This window comes from Cryptotermes secundus, unplaced genomic scaffold (assembly GCF_002891405.2).
Source record: "Cryptotermes secundus unplaced genomic scaffold, Csec_1.0 scaffold1307, whole genome shotgun sequence".
In the NCBI taxonomy this organism is placed as follows: domain Eukaryota; kingdom Metazoa; phylum Arthropoda; class Insecta; order Blattodea; family Kalotermitidae; genus Cryptotermes; species Cryptotermes secundus.
The window spans coordinates 458,081-475,694 of NW_019718290.1; the positions used below are offsets into that span (position 1 = coordinate 458,081).

The 17,614-nt window shown below is 45.4% G+C and overlaps 1 protein-coding gene across 6 annotated transcripts in view; it reads right to left on the reverse strand.

Annotated features, from left to right (window-relative positions):
• The window catches only part of LOC111875779 (Krueppel-like factor luna), a 284,213-nt gene that overhangs the window by 177,239 nt on the left and 89,360 nt on the right, over positions 1-17,614 (reverse strand). For all 6 annotated transcript variants that reach the window (XR_004512670.1, XM_023872297.2, XM_023872304.2 and 3 more), the window contains one exon: positions 4,037-4,985. Coding sequence is in view for 5 of the 6 variants with exons in the window: in XM_023872297.2 (XP_023728065.1) it covers positions 4,037-4,985 (949 nt within the window). In the remaining variant the exon portion in view is untranslated. The remainder of the gene's footprint in view (positions 1-4,036; positions 4,986-17,614) is intronic.

Consider the following 17,614-nt stretch of genomic DNA (forward strand, 5'->3'; position numbering starts at 1 on the left):
CCATAAAAGGAGTACAGTGACTGTTTTCCAAAACTTTTCAATCTATTCCAGCTTGTATCGACTCAGAAGGAGACCATTTTGAATAAAGAGTGAAATTTTGAAAATAATTCACGTTTTGTATTTTTCAATGAAGACAGCCCCAACAGAACCTGGACACACTGTGTATGTATATAGTATTAACTGAGGACTATAACGTAAAAACATTACGTCTTGTTCATTAATTCGAATGTCTTAACACTTTTAAGGTACAGTGGTAACCATATGTACCACCTGCTTTAACATCTGAAATCTCTGCATTTTGTTCACATAATATACTTACATGTTATCTTGTATGGTTCTCACAGTAAACAGCGACTGTTTCCATAACCGGTTGGTTTCTGTAACGGAGACGTGATGTGTTTCCTGTGAGGTACGGACCGAATCTCTATATTATTTGTGTGTTCCGTATGGTTCTCACAATAAACAGCGACTGTTTCCCTAAACCGAATTAACCGGCTGGGCTTTGTAGCGGAGACGTAGTGTGTTTCCTGTGAGGTACGGACTGGGTTCTTATCTGCCTCAAATGATTACGGGAGTATCTGTTTAAAACATCGTACTTATGCCATATAGCAGCTCTTCTGACAGATGCAGACAAGTCCTACTCTATCTCTTTCATGCTTGGAAGGGGCAACGAATATTAAAAGAATTTGGCGATCTCAGGTCTAGATGTAATTATATCTCGTGTTTGATTTGTTTCTAATAATACTGTTTTCACAAGAACGGAATTCTCATAGAGATATACAAACAGGCGCATCTCGCTATATCGATGTGAAATCATCACGAAAACATGCAAACATAATTTAAAGGGTCTCTAATCCCACATTTCCTGTTATAAGTCCTGAATAAGGGGGCAGGGCATTTATAAAGCAAAGAGACCGAATGGAGATCATTATGAAAGTTGGGAGATAAAACTGGAAAACATTTCTTTTCTAAAGTTTTAAACCAGAAAGATGTAACAAAGGGAATGAAAGAGATCTGAACGCAGAACTGGCCACCTGTGAAACCAGATTTCATAGTCAGGTAATACAGAAGTGGCTATTCTTTGTCTACAGCACCCACAGATATTTGCTGCATCACGCGAGACGTCATCTGATTCGGGCAGAACCCTTTTATAAAAACATACCCTATATGCGTGGAGATCGTCGTTTGAAATTCCCTCTTCCCAATCTTAATTAAAAAAGGGGTTCTGATTTTGTGGTAATAGCAGATATCGTTATATAAAAACCAACCTTTGATCAAAATACTTCCAGGAAACGGTTCAGTAAATACACGCACTTCCCAACATGCAACAGTATACTAGATGAAACTGTTTTGTATGTGAGCTACATCGGGGTTATGAAATCCGTTTCTAGGCAACGGCTCGGTAAACCAATTTCCGCGTATGGGACCGTGCTATGCAACGCGGTGACGTCATCAACAATAGAGAAGGTGTTTTCCGAGGGGTCTATGCAGAGTGCTTATAAGAGAAATGAATTCAGAAGCAAGTTAAATCAGAGCGAACTGGAACTAGGAGTACAGAAGAGTACAGGAAGTCAGCCTGTGAGGACTTACCGTGTGATTTGAAGACTTCATGTGTGCTGTAGTGCAGTGATATTGGGAATGTGACAATTATAGTTCCTGTGTTAAAAGCAGCTGCCAGGAAACGGACAGGAAAATCTTTGCAAGAGGAATAGCCATTGCTGAGATCTGTTACCTAGCAACGACTTGTGCAAGCAGATATAGAAGACTTTATTTATGTGTTATAATTACGGTAATACTGAAAGTGTTATAATTAATCGCAGTTACGACTATTGAATATCCAATAAATCGACTCGCCGATCCGAACCCGCGTCTTTAGTCACTAACACACGTGGAAATAATTTATATTTAAAGTCAGAAATTGGTGTATAAAGGGAAGAAAATAAGGGGGGGGGAGGGGGCACGATATATTGAAATTGCGAGATAAAGTATGTGACGTAGAGAATGAGAAACGGAGAGAAAGGGGGCAGCAAAGTTCATGCCTTACAGCGATGCAGGATGCCCCATTAGACTAATTGGAGTAGGACCTAGTAGCAGGACGGAGAACCCCATTTAATAATGTGGCTATCTGCAATTTATCCTGGATACGAATCCCTGGTATTTAAGGCTGCTGGTGCAGATGCTGTTTCGAGTGCTGACATGGCTATGCTACTATAGTACAGGGCCCACTTCTTTTGTTTTGATTTACGGCGCTTTCAAAGTCTACGCTACACAGCGTCAAGAGGCCGGACGACCAGTGAACTACAAAGGATGTGAGTGGTCCAGTCCAGGTATTGTCCAGATATCTGCCCGGAGGGATACAGGCCTAACCAGAGAAGCCTCCATCAGGATAGACGGTGTCCTGTCGAGATTTGAACCAAACACCTCCCTAATACTCGTCCAAATCTAAAATCGCACCGCGTTGGCGCAGGTTCCATCCCAAGTCAGGTCGTATGGAATTGCTGTGGACTACTGATAACGGAGCGGGGTTTCACTCCACCATGTGTTCCAGGTTCATTAATCTTCACACCGCCGCCATATAACCTGATACTAACTCCATGGAGCTGAACCTTCTTGAGAAGCCGCCATTCGCGCTGATACTCAAGGGTTTCCCAACATTTATGGAACCCGAAGGTTCATTACCGTGTTCACAAGAGCCCTCCACTGGTTCCTGTCCTGTCACATCAATCCAGTCCATACCACCTCATCCTATCTTTGTAAGATATATTTTAATATTATCCACCCACCTATATTTTGGTCTTCCTAGTGGTCTCTCTGCATCTGGCTTTCTATAGACTACAGCATATAGACTATAGACTATATAGCATGAATGGGGAGAAGAGGAATATATATANCCCTCAGTCTACGTCCCTCCCTTAATGTCAGCATTACCGCTGAACTAACCTGTTCGAATGGTACGATGGAAAATGGAAAAGGATTTCGAAGATCGCAGCATCATCGAGGTATTACTCCGGCGCTTATGTAAGGAGACGCTGGAAAACCCTCAGTCAGAACAGCAGACATCCTGGAAGAGATTCGAACGAGGCACCTCCTGAACACGAGTCGTGAGCGTTACCATTGCTCTGTTCTTATCACGAGAGCCCAAGTTTCACACCCACACAAATCTACAGACTCTTGCTAAGCGTAGCTTTATAAAAACAAAACCGAGTTAATTACTCTAAAGTCCAAACTTCTAAATAGTACAGCGCCCGCGCCCCCACTCCCACCCCCACCCCCGGTTCATAAATAACAGCGGAGAGCCTCAGTGCAGCAGGAAACTGTAACAAATAGAACTGCAGACCTCGGTTTACAAGCCGATGGGGACAGAGGACACACCGCGGCCTGACTACGGGAAATTATTGGCTGATGTCAGACCCACCGCCGGGCTCCCAAGGGGGCTCCTTCTCACTTTTCAATGTCAGTCTCGAGAAATAATAGTCATCTTGTGAAGTCGCTTCAACTAGACAATGGGACATGACCGGCGTTGTCAACGTTGTGTACTTCGGAGAAGAGACGAGGTTTCGGAGGAATATAACGCCTCCATCTTCAAGGTTGAATGGTAAGCCAAACAAGAGATCAACAATTCTTGCAGACTCAAATTGTGTGGTCACCCAACCAATCCCTGTGCTCGTTCCCTCCGTGCTAGACAGCCTTCATGACCTCGTGGTGGGTTTCCATGCTTTGCTAGGTTTGTACCCTTCCCCTAACATTTTAAAATAGGTCAGTAAACTAGGGGCTGGGAGACCGGGATTCGATTCCAGTCAAATGCAAGAGATTATTCTCTTCTCCACAGCGTCCAGACCGGCTGTGGGGCCCACCCATCAAAGGTGTTAAGGAGGGTAAAGGAGTCGGGACGTGAAGCTGACCACTCACTTCTATGTAGTGCCAAGGTCAAGAAGGGTTTAGCTATAGCTGCACTTCCCCTAAGCATGGCGCTTACTTAATTAAGCACAGGGAAAAGTTAACACCTTAAAACTGAAGGAGAGAAGCAAAGTGTTACCTGTGTGTGTCCTCTGGTGTGCCTTGAGGTGCGAGCTTTTCGTGTACACCTTCTTGCAGCCCGGAAACAGACATTTGTGTATCCTCCTCTTGGAATCAGGCGAATGATCGTGCCTGGAGTGATGCCTGTTGTTCCCGGTGTTTGTGGCTGTCGTCCCACCGCTGGGAGTACCCGCTGGGTTCGGGCCGGGTGGTGACGGCGGAGATCCCACTTGTATCTGACTGCTACTGCTGTTGCTGTTGTTGCGAGGTGCGGGGGTAAACGGATTTTGGGTCACCGAGATAAGCCGAGTCACACCGGGAGAGCTTCTGGCAGTCATCCTTACTATGGCACTGCGAGGGGCCCCGTTGGCGACTCGCAACAGTCCCTGACCTACTGACACATCGCCCGCGCTGCTAGCAACACTGCCACTGCTTGAAGAGCTGCTACTGTTACTGTGGCCCTGACCTGACTCTGGGCTAGATGGGGGTGTCAGAGTTGGAAGAATAGATTGTGCCGATGAAGATGTCCTAGCTAAGAGTCTTAACTCCACTGGTTTGCCACTATTGTTACTGCCAGTACCGCTAGCAGTACCTTGATACCTCCGGCTGCCACTGTTACTGCTAATAGTATCCTCGTAGCAGTCTTCCTCCTCATCCTCCTCATCGTCTTCAACGGGTTCCTTCTTGACGAGCACGGCACAGCTCAAGGAACTGTCCCACGACACGCCGCTGCACGCAGAGCTGGCGGAACTCATGCTCAAGGTGTCCAGGTGCCTCTCGCTCAAGTTCAGCTCGTCCAGGGTCAGTGGATCTACCTTGGCCCAGGATGCGGCCGCTGCTACTGCCATGGCAGCAGCTGGACCTGGCGCCGTGAACAGGTTCCACGGTGTATTCAGGTCATTGGGCAACTTCTTGTACGACTGTAGCTTCGGCTCGTCCTTCAGATAGCGTTCCATCTCGTAGCAGGTCTGCCAACAGAACAAAGTAACACGTAAGTAAAGTTCGCTTCATAAATCTCCAACTGTTGGTCTTGGGTCTCTGCACCGCGTGGCTATGGATACCGCTGACGATGTTTCCGAGGTAAAAACTAACTCAGTCTTCAGAAACGTTTGAGGCTGCATGTAACTCCGAAATATCGGCAACACTGTGCAAATCCACGCGGTGGAAAGACCCAATATCAGAAGTACAAGTTCTACAGAATCCGCAACTGATACACACTGAACATTACTTTCCTTAAATACTGCGATATGCTTTAACAGTGTTGGAGACCACGGTTTGACAACGGAACCTAAACAATAATTACGTAAAATTTCTCCGCATATGGGAAGAAACTTGAAAACATTTCTCTGATATAACGAAGTTTCAAGCAGCTGAACTTAAAAACAATTCGGTAACATATATCTTCATGACAGGAAATACAGAAATATGGGCCTGTAATCTTCCCTTTACGATGAGTGCTGCCATCCCTCGGAAGCTACAAGAGTACGCATGAAACCGAAAGTAAGTGGCTCTGCAGGAGAAGAAATCAATTGGTCTCGAGGGGAGAGAAAAATAATACACCGAACAACGGTGAAGGAAGACAAGAGATGTGTTTCTGTCGCTAGCGGATCGCCCCAACACTACCGCCCATATTCTCGACAGGCATAGCGTGCGCCTGATGAATAATTATCTGCGTCACATGACGCAACGAATAACGAGGCGTGTCGACTTCGCACGGGCGTCATTCACAAGCTTCTGTTCCCATAAGTGCTAGCGGGTCTTGTTTTCTGTTGATAGTGCTGTCGATATTAAGCACGATGACACGCTTCAGTTTCACGCGTGAGGATTCGTTTAAAGTGTAAAATACAAGCCAAAACTGATGACTGATATCGTGTTTATTAGCCGACTTTCCTTATTTTGAAAACAAAAATAAGGCTTGCTGTCTGTGTATCCTTCTGTGAGATCGTTTCTTGTTTTTCCGTCTCGCTATTATTTTGTTAGAAAGCTTATGACAGCGCCCTGCTGTCTGTGTCCCCCCCCCAATAATGTGTTCGTTTGCTATGCCGTCCGTGTTGTATCAAACGAAAGCAGGAGATTAATTCTTCACAGAACTCAGGATTTCCGTGGTTTTCCTCGGTCCTAGAGCAAATGCTGAGTTGGTATCCAAATTCCACGTTGCACTGCTTGCTTCACATGCAGACCTCACATCGGTAACGTCAAAATTTCGCTCTAATATAGCCTCCCAACGTTAGCTAAAAATTTTACTATAATGCACCTCTTGCAGCGTCATAAAATAAAAAGAAATCCGATTATATGCTCTACCTATACCAGAAGGACAAGCGGGCACTACCTGGGAACCTTAAAAATCGGAGATATAGTTTATTACCCCCCCCAAATGTAGTGCTTCTCATTATCACCCCACTTCTTCTTCTTCTTCTTCCTAGAACTTCTTATAGATAATTTTAAGGACCATTTACTCTTCACAAAACTTCTTGTATCGTTCTGATGCAGCCACAAGTAAGAAACCTGATGCATTAGACATGAGCAAGGTTCGCTGTGAAAACAATCTGGAAGTTCCTCGTGTGTGGTCTTGGTTTCGACTACTATCGTGAAGACGAACAAGGGGGTCTCCCTGGAGCTCCTTCAGATAATGAAGTTTGCAGACGGAGCTCACATGTAAGCCATTAGAGTGACAGAACTTCACACTCCCGACTCGGGAGCTCGCCGACGCTCTACTGACGCCGCTGCTCCTACAGTTAACTTAATAAGACCACGGCCTTTATGTTATATAATTACAGAGCAAAGAGCATTCTTCTTTCATTCCTGTGTCGGGACAGCCAACAGACAGAGGCTCGGCACTGTAGTGTGGGATCACGGGGCCCGGCTTTCTTTTTTTACGTGAATTCACTTGCGATACCATTCTTTTCCAGAGCTAAGCCTGAAGAAAAAGCGGTACGTCAGACATTTAACCCCTCACAGCACAGTGGTAATTATATATACCAAAACTCTGCATTCTGCCCATATGATTCTAAAAATATACAACGATTAGGATTTGAGGTTCTCACAGCTGAGGTGAAATATAACGCTGTTTAGTTCGTTGAAAAGTCAACCGACGTTTCGGAGGTATATGTCGTTTCCATCTTCAGTATCGAAGAACGGATTACATGGCATTATATTCCAGAAGACACAACTCTTCAAGCAACCAATACCTCCCTAAACAACAATAACAACCACTTGGCCTTTGTAATGGAGACCAAGTGTGTTTTCCCTGAGGCATGAGGTAAATTCTTGATACTACATAGTCATTTCAGAAATAATGCACACAATTTTTTGTTTACGTCCACGTTTATTTTTTTTTTTTTTTAATATCTCTTTACAGTCCTTCAATATAGTCCCCCTGCTTCTCAATGACCGAGTACCAATGTGTGGGAAGCTTTACTATTCCATCCAGGACACCATCTTTGTTTATCTGTCGAAGCCTCGGGTACTGCAGCAGAAAGCTCTTCCAGAGAGGGAAAACGACGGCCTCGCATAGGTTGTTTCAACTTTGGGAATAAGTCGAAGTCTGGTGGACTCATGTCCGGGCTGTAGGGAGCATGAGGCAACACCTCCCAACCGCACTGGCGCAGCATTTTTTGTTATGACATTCCCGATGTGCGCGCGAGCGTCGTCATGGAGAATGATCGGCCCAGCCTCGAGCAACTGAGGTCGGTTTTTGTGCATTTTTCTGCGCAGATTTTGCATAAAGTCACGATAATAAACCGCTGTGACACTCTTCCCGCACGGAACTCTCTCTGTCATGATGATTCCTTGGTGATCATAAGCAAAGATCATCATTGTTTGACCTTTGATTGAGATCGTCGAAATATTTTTGATCGTGGGGAAGATGGACCCCTCCACTCGTTGGACTGTGATTTCAGCTCCGGTTCAAAGTCTCGACAAGTCGATACAAGAATTCTTGACCTTCAACGTCGAATCTTTGTTTCAGCAACGCTGCAATGTTGAGGCGTTTCTGCTTCTGCTCAGCAGTCAAGCAGTGAGGGACCCATCGCGCAGAAATCTTTCTCTTCTTTAAATCATCTGTCAGAATACGCAATATTGACGTTGGTTTCAGAAAGGTCCTCACATGTCGCACGACGATCTTCTTCAAGAGCATCTGACACAAGTTTCACGTTTCGTTCATCTGTTGATATTTTCGGCCTTCCTGACCTTGGATCGTCGTTTATGCTCACACGATCGCAACGCAAACGACTAGCCCAGCGAGAAACTGTACTACGGTCCACTGTTAACTCGCCACAAACTTCACTGAAAGCACAGTGGATTTCTGTCGGGTTTTTTCCACGTAAAGTTTCGATCTTAATGTACGACCTTTGATCTTCAACAGTCACAATACCCGAGAACCGTGCAGGCTCCATTTCTAACTCACGTTATTTAAGAACAGTGTATATTACAAATGAAACAAAATAACGCGCTTCTTTCTCAAGCCCTGAACTGTAACTGACGTGAGGCTCACTGCTGTTGCGTCATCTAATCCGCAGTGTTGCCAACCTGTGCATTATTTATGAAATGACCCACGTATTTAGTTAAACTTAACTTAGAGCGGTTAAGTATGTCTCACTATTATATCTTGGCTGTAAAAGGTAAATCTGTCCCTGTGCTTAGCCAGTTATGCACTACGCCATTAAGGCGTATGGGGGAGTGGATGTATAGATCCACACTTTTTTGACCTCGGCATTAGTTGGAGGTGAGTGATCAGCTTCACGGCCCGGCCGCTTTTCCCCCTGGGAAAGAGCCCCCGTTACCCATTGGATGGAGGATTGGTGTACAATTTATAAACTGCTCCCGAAGTACGTGCATATATGAATAATAATAATAATAATAATAATAATATATTACTGTCATTTCGTGAGTTATTTAACGATGTTTTCAGCATCGCAATATCGAGACTATCGTCGAATGGTAGAATCACAGATGAATGAACTGAAAAGGATTTGGAAGGAAACGGTCATGATCTAACGGAGGCACTCCTCCGGCATTTTCCAGGAGAGACCGAGGAAAACCATAAAGAAACTCAGTCAGGACAATCAGTGCCCCAGTGTAAAGCGTTACTGCCACACCAAACCGCTAGGATTATTATTATTCCGGGGCATGCGGTAGCGTAGTTGGTTGAGGCACTATGCTACAAGCCGGAAGGTCGCGGGTTCAAGTCCCGATGAGGTCACTGGATTTCTTTCCATTGACCTAATCCTTCCAGCCAAACTATGGCCCTGGGGGTCGACTCAGCCTCTAACAGAAATGAGTGCCAGGAATATTCTTGGGGGTAAAGGGCGGCCGGCGCGTAGGCCTGACAACCTCACCCCCATCTATGAGCCGGCTGTCTAGAAAATGTGCGAACCTCAACATCTCATAACCCTAAGGGCCTCCACGGCCTGTTACGGGGATACCTTTACTTACTTTACTTGTTATTGTTATTATGCCAGTTATTCTGTGTGATATTTGATGTCCTCTCGACTGGGACCACGAACGTTACAATTTCCTCTGACTTGACATCGTGTAAACTGGAAGATATTTACCAACGTTTCGGAGGACACTCCTGCCTCATCTTCAGGGCAACAGATAAACTTGAAGAAGGCGATAGCAAGCTCCACCGAAACACTGGTAAATATCGACCACACTACACAACATCACATCACGCACAAAACGTAATCTTTATATCCTTCCGGAGTGATCCTTCGTCCTGACCATGACGGCATGTGATCGCCACATCCGTCTGCTGCTCTGTGAGAACAGGATTATCCCCGTAAGACGGTTCTTCTGGTTTCCTGATTATTTTCCCAATAACTACCTTTAAATCTTGTGTTCAAGACGTGTAAGTAAAGAAGCGTGGGCACCTTCCAGCAAAATAGTTGCCACAGAAATCCCCACGCCAGCTACAGGACGATTTACTGAGTCTCAAGATATGAGAGGGGTGGGGAGAGGCGGTGCGGTGCGGGGGATCACACATTTATTGCAATGAGGTCCAGTTCATACGATAGGCCTCTGGGGCTCTGGATAAATAACATAACAGCAGCACACACAGAGATACGTGTATATGTATTTAACCCTTTCGGACACAGGAACAGACCGACGGAGCAGTGAGTTTGTGTTCTTACATCACTTTCTTCAGCTCTCCCTTTCTCCTAATTCTTCCGTTCCTTTTCCTTCTCCTCCTTGTTTGTCTCTCTCCGCTCTCTCTTCATTTGTTCAACTTCTCTCCTTTCATCTTCCCTTCTTTTTATTCTCATCCTTCTTCCTCTCCACCCTTCTTAATTCTATTCGTTTCTCATCTCCTTAAATCTCCTTTTCGTCCTCCCTTCCAGTAAGGGAATGGAGGTATAACTCCACCATTCCTAACCGCGGAACTAGATGAAGGTGAGTGGTCAGATTCACACCCCGGCTGCTTTACCCAGTAACCACTGGATAGGAAGCGGGGGAGGGGGCCCACAGCCGTTTTGATGCTGTGGAAAAGAGAAGAATTTTGTACCTGCCGGGTAGCGAACCCCGGCTGTTCATCTCTCCAGTTCCTCCCTCTTCGTTGCCTTCCACTTTCTTCTCATCTTCTTTTCCTCCTCTCTCTGTCCTTCACTATCCCCCTTTCTTCTCTCTGTTCTGACCACCACAGTGCCTGATCAAGGAGCCAGACCTGCCCGTGTTGCTGTCACGCAGTCAGCGAACTGAGAAATGCTTTCCTATCGTTCAATTTGTTTATCAGACTCCGCGCAGAGCAGTGACGTGCTGCTGGTCATCATCACCAGAATCGTCCTTGGTTTAGGGACCCACGGGAACTCATGACCACATTTCTGCTTCAGACTCAGCATATAAAACAAGCAAGAGGGGGATCGTAAACCGTTTCTGGTCGACGGCAACTAACCGTACTCCGACTGTCCATCGCCCGCACCTTTAAACTCGAGAACCGATCGACGGATTCTGACAAAATCGTGATACTCGAGGCTACTATAAATTCGTAATTTCCAAGTCCTTACAATCAGCAAGAACAGTACAGCGATCGCACAAACCGTGTACATACAGGGTGTTCCATTTAAAATGTAAAATGTAACACCGTGGAGGTTCATAGGGTTGTGAGACGACGAGGCTCCCACATTTTCTAGACAGTCGGCCAACAGATGGCGGTGAGGTTGTCACCCTTACTCGCGAACTGTCACTGTAACAGGCCGTGGGGGCCCATAGACTTGTGAGACGTCGAGGTTCTCACAATTTCTAGAGAGTCCGCTAACAGATGGCGGTGAGGCTGTCAGCCTTACGTTCCGGCCGCCCTATACCCCTAGGAAAATTACTGGTACTCATTTCTGTTAGAGGCTGAGTCGACCGCAGGACCACAGTGCGACTTGAAGGATTCGGTTAACTGAAAACCCCAATGACATCATCGGGACTTGGTGTCGCGGCCTTCCGGCTTGTAGCATAGTGCTACCAACTAGATTACTTTAAAATAACTCTAAATGAAAATCAAGTGTTAGGGTACAGACAGGAAACCAGAAGCTGTTCCGCCCTCTAATGGACTATCCCAATTGTACTCTTAACACTCGACGCATTGTCACCTTGGTTGCTAGGCTCCTGCTGTCGCCAACTGCGCAGGTGCGAGCAGGGTGTATTCACGAGCAAAAAGGAGTGTTAATTCTCGAAAATAACTTCACACAGAAAACGTGTGCTGCTGTGTGTGAAGCAGTTAGCAACGCGTGCCCTGACAGGGAAAGTACAACTTAAAAGGCACACCCTATATATGTACGTTATATGAAGACGATTAAATCGTTTCGGCTGTATTAACAAGAGAATAGTAACTTTCCTCATCCACTAATGTTCACGAAACTCTGGGTCACTGCACTTACTTTTTATCGTCCTACGCCCCGCCCCCTTCTGCCTTGTTTTCTTTTTGCTATTCTCGTCTTCATCTATCTTCCTCGTCCTTTCTATCGTTCCTCCCACAGTTCATTAATAACTTTTTCAAACCCTGTTCGACAGACCAGATCGCTCGGGCGCCTACACATGCGTGCTCGTGTCTCCGAAACCCTTCCTCCTTCACGCTAGATAGTCAGTCACACACGAAACTATGAGACTCATGGATCAGAATTCTCATTGTGAAGGTAACAGTCCTACACTGTACCTCGTGGCAGTCCAATCCGGTCCCACTGAACGGTGAGATGACTGTACAGCAATAAGCATGGATTTGGCTACGAAAGGATGTGAAGTTTTCGTGGCCTGATCGGAAGCATAATCCAGGCATTTGTCAACGGGAAAGTTTTAGTCAGGTTAGCTGCTCTCCAAGAAGAGAACTGGATTCAGTATCTCCAGAATAAGGCGTGATAAGAAACTCGACGGCCATGTTGGTTAAATGTTGTGAAGATAGTGCCAGAGAAACACTGCGCTGCTTCCTAACCGTTTATATGGGGACAGTAAAGGGAATCAGCCCATCACAGAAAGAAATGGAATGAAATTGTCCCTGTGCTTAATTAAGCACCACGCTTATGGGGGAACAGACATGGCTCCAAGCACACTTAACTTCGGCACTAGACGAGGCGAGTAGTCAGCTTCACGCTCCGGGCGGTATACCTCCAAAGAAAGAGCCTCTGGTACCCAGTGTACAGGAGATCGACTGAGCCCAAGGATGCTGTGGAGAACAGAAAATCTCTTGCCTCTGTAGAGTCTGGGTTGTACAGCCCGTAAGACAGTCACTGTACTGACAGCTATTCCAAAAATAGCCTTAAGGCTGGAAAGAAAAGGGTGTACATTAGGTGGATGGTAATAAAGTAACACGGTCTATGTTCCTTTTATATTTATGCGTAATCCTAGCAGGTTCTAGTGTCTGCGCATGGTGGAAGGCAGACACAGACGCCGGCGTCCTATTTAAAGTTTTCGCTGCGGAGCTCTGAGGCTGGGGGAGGGGTAGAGGGCGAGAAGCTAATTTTAAGTAGTTACATTTCAGTGTTGTTTTATAAATGAGAGGCATCTACTGCTACAAGAGCGGGAACACTCTTCCGGTTTCTATAGGAACTTACGCCCGCGTGAGAGAATGGCCAGCAATTAGCTCGTGCAGTTACCATGCATAAGGTGAGGGGTAGTAACAGTCCAGCATTCTAGTTTACCCTCCTAAATTATAAGCATGAGGAAGGAAGTGCAAAAAAAAAGAAACTACATAATGTCTACACCATCCCCGAAACATAGAATTGAGTGGAAAATGGATGTTAAGATAGCAAACGTTTTAGAGACAGGCTACCACAAAAAAATGTCATTAACCCTTTAAAGCATGGTGGTTACTGTGCGTGTCATCTGCTTTAATACTGTAAAACTATGCGTTCTGCCCTCACAGAGTGTATCTGTATGTCCCGTATGGTTATCACAATAAACAGCTACTGTTTCCCTAAACAGCATTAACTGGTTGGGCTTTGTAGTGGAGACGTAATGTGTTTCCTGCGAAGTATGGACTGAATCTCTATATTATCTGTGTGTTACGTGTGGTTCTCACAATAAACAGCTACTGTTTCCCTAGACAGACTTAACCGGTTGGGCTTTGTGGAGGAGACGTAATGTGTTTCCTGTGAAGTATGGACTGAATCTCTATATTATTTGTGTGTTACGTGTGGTTCTCACAATAAACAGCTACTGTTTCCCTAGACAGACTTAACCGGTTGGTCTTTGTAGCGGAGACGTAATGTGTTTCCTGTGAGGTACGGACTGGATTTGTATATATTCATTAGATATACTTCAAAATCAAAATTAAGCCCCATTTTCTGTCAAAGCTATCAAATTATTTTTTTTCCAAATTACACAATTCAACGCTCCTCCAGAAAATAAAAACCTCGCGGCCCCTGTCTCAAGCCACTGCTTCTAATCACCCTAACGTCTTCACTTCCATATTGCCCTTGTCACAAAGACGAATGGGCAAAGACTGGGAACCTTCTAAAAATATTATGTTCTACCCCCTTCTCACTTTTCCCATGACTTTTCAAGTTCACTTACTCATCAGCTCTACTTTTCCAACCCACTTCCTATTTCAGGAAGGGTCGGGAAATAAAACATGAAGTGAAGATACAAAATTCGAGGTTCTCATGTCGGTACCTATGAACACGCTGCCTTCTGGTATGTGACGCTGCGCAGCCTGGAATATCTCTACCAGAGTTGTGAAAGAACATGCTGCCAGAGTCTTCGAGATTCCCATGTACCGTGAAGATGGAAGAGGCAGTCGGTTCCTCCGAAACGTCGGTAACCATCTTACAGACTACACGGCCTCATCCCCCAAAGGCGTGAAAGCCTCTGACCTCAAATACGAATGAACGAATGGAGATAAAGGAATAAGAGATGACCATACACTTAATTAGACATGACATGAAATCGTACAGGGGACTTGATGTCAAGCTCCACGCATTCTTAATCTCAGAAACAGACAAGAGGTGGACAGCCAGATCTGGGTGTCCACCGGACAGCTGGCAGAGCAGACAGTGTGGAGAAGACACAAATCTTCTGTTCCCGCCAGGATCAGAACCTCGAACACTGTTATCGAGTCCGCAGCTCAGTCTGTATACTGACTTCACTACGCGTGTTCGCAGAAATATACAGAGGCTGAAAAAAAAAAAAGAATAAACGCTTTAAAATTTTACCCACAGGTCGGATCGGAAGTGGGCAGAGGAGGGGACTGTCAATAGACAGAGGTCGAATGGCTCCATGGCAAATCTGGCAAAGCAATCTAAGAGCTCGGGTCTGGCCACTCCGCTTTGATTTATTTCCACGTTTGAGACCGGACACTGGGCTCCAGTGTAAACAACAGAGGTCACTCCAGAGATAACATTTCAACCCATTCTCTGTTAAATGATGCATCAATTGCCTTCCATTCACTGGCATCCTTTGTAGATCCTTCCTGTAACTGCATTCATGTTATACGGACTGTCGCGTCCTTCCAAACGCAACATCGACTCACTCAATGTCATAACTCAGGGCAGCATATGTCACCATTCATGACGCAGTGGTCATGTGTACCACCTGTTTATTTATTTATGGTTTATTTAAAGTTGTCAGGATACACATTATACAGGGTCCAATGATAGCATAAATTAATGACGAACTTGAAAGGATCTGGAAGGAAGCGATCGTGGCCTAAAAATCTCCACCAGGACGACGAACAAACACTGCGTGGGAACCTTCAAAGCAGCAAGACTATTCCCCCCCCCCCCCAAAANAAATTTCCGACCAATGTGATACCTCCATGTTCAGAACAGATATAGAGGTAGGTCGTAGAATTACGTAAGAACCTGCTGCCTCTATCTCTAGGACATAAAACTGTTTCTAACACCCTGAAGATGGAGGCAGAAGGTTTCTCCGAAACCTTGGTATCCATCCACCGGAGCATATGGCTCACGGAGCAGGCTGGTCTAGCGGCAACTCCAGACTTGTGCTCTGGAATTGCTCTATTCGAATCTTGGCTAAGACACTGGCTATGACTGAGGTTCTTAATGGTTTTCCTCAGTCCCTCCAGTGAAACTACGGGACAATGCCTCGATTAGATCATGACCTCTTCCTTCCAAATCATTCCCGATTCGTCAATCCGACGCTACATAACCTGAGTAACTGGATAGTGTCGGTAACTAAGCCACAGAAAGAATCCAAGTTAGACAGGAAGCGGTGCGTTCTTGCGAAAGGATTATACACCTACAAGTATGCACGGCGTCAAAACCCCGCCGACCTATACCTATCACTATAAAGAGGAGAGTGCCGTCCGAATTACGAGACAAGGATCATCCAATTACTGAACTCCACTTTAAATATTTTACACCGTATAATTTGGTATCGTAAAGTGTCTACAGACAAAGGATTTATGTGAAGTGTATTGTGCTCATACTGCGTGTTATGTCTTCAGCAAGGGACTGCACATGCGCCTCTGTTACGAAATCACATTTTTTGAATACCTTCTTTAGAAATAATTTGTTTACAGCTGGGTCAGAACTAGAGAACCGTACAGTGTAGATGCACGCGCCTGTCCTTACTACTGAAGCACATCTGATACTAAAATGACAATGTTTCATACGAGACTAAAACAGCAGGGAACTGTCAGGTTTAAGGTTCTCACAGCGGTCACTGTGAGAACTACTACTCTCCGGGTTGTGACGCCGTGTACTTCTGTAACTTAACGAGTTCACTATCACGAATAAGCAGAGTCAGGTGATAGGCCAATGATGAATTGGAAAGAATCTGGAAGGAAACGGTCGTAGACTAAACGGGGTACAATCCCAGAATTTAGATGGAGGAACTGAGAGGAATCCAAGAAGACCTCACTCAGCAAATCCGGTGCATTGCAATGTTACCTCTAAACCAATCTGTTCGGTAAAGCTATGCAGTCCGCTAGTTCAGCGACGTTTCGGAGGAACGTAATCCTCCATTTTCATGATCAAAAAGCAACACAAGAAAGTAATCAGAAAGTGCAAACAACACATATCCCCGAAACGTCGGTCAAATTCTGAGATGGTAGGACAGATGAATGATGAATATGAAAGGGATTGGAAAGAGGCAGTGTTGCCTAAACTGGACATCATCCTTACATTTGCCTTGGGGAGCTGACAAAAACCACTAAATATCTCGGTCAAGATAGGCTGTGTCGTGACCGAGAGTCGAATCCAGCACCTCCCAGCTGCAAATCTAGAGCGCTGCCACTACGCTAACCTGTTCGGCATGTTAATCCAATTCTGGGGAATGACACCAAGTATAAATGGGTTACATTACCGACGTTTCGAATATCCTGTCCTCGTGACGGTGGACCTGCGATGACTCATGCAGTACAATACCTATGCTACGGGCTGACAACCGAGGAATTCAGGTTCGATTTCTGGCTGGAGCAAGGGAATTATTTCCTATGTCCCACCACATCGGCCATGGAACTCAACTACTGGAGGTAAAGTGGCCGAAGTGTGAAGCTGACTACTCAACACCGGTGTTAGAAATAAGTGGAACGATATCTCCACTCCCCATACGCCTCGATGGTATCGTGCTCAACACAGCACTGACAAGATTTTACCTTCATCTTACGCCGTGGGGGAAATTACCGCACCTTTAAGCTGGAGAGAGCAACTTCTCCGAAACGCCGGCAACAGTCCACCTCTAAAGTGTGTCATCGCCCACCCCCAGCGTAACAATAATAATTTAATGTCCACTTGTATCTCAGGCAAATTACAGGCCTAGCAAGACACGCCGTGCAGTCTGTCATATCGTTACGAACGTTTCGGTGGAACCTGCTGCCTTACTGGTCGGGGTACCGGTCCTTCTCCCTATAACACTGTCGCGTTTTTCTACGTACTTGACTTATTCTCCTACCCTGAAGAAGGAGGCAGCAGATTCCTGCGAGTACATGGCATCATATCCTAGAAAACAACAATCTTGAAAGACGTTTTCTTTGAGGCAAAAACTCAATTTTTAAATGTTATTTGGGCCAAATTCAAGCTTCAAAATATTAATTAACATTAACGTTTGTCTCTCCTATTTCATCAGCCAGTAATATTTGTCCTTTTGTCTTCTTTTGCACTGTTTCGTTATCAGCATTCAGCGCGGAGAAGCTTACGAGTGTATGTAGAACGCAGAGGTG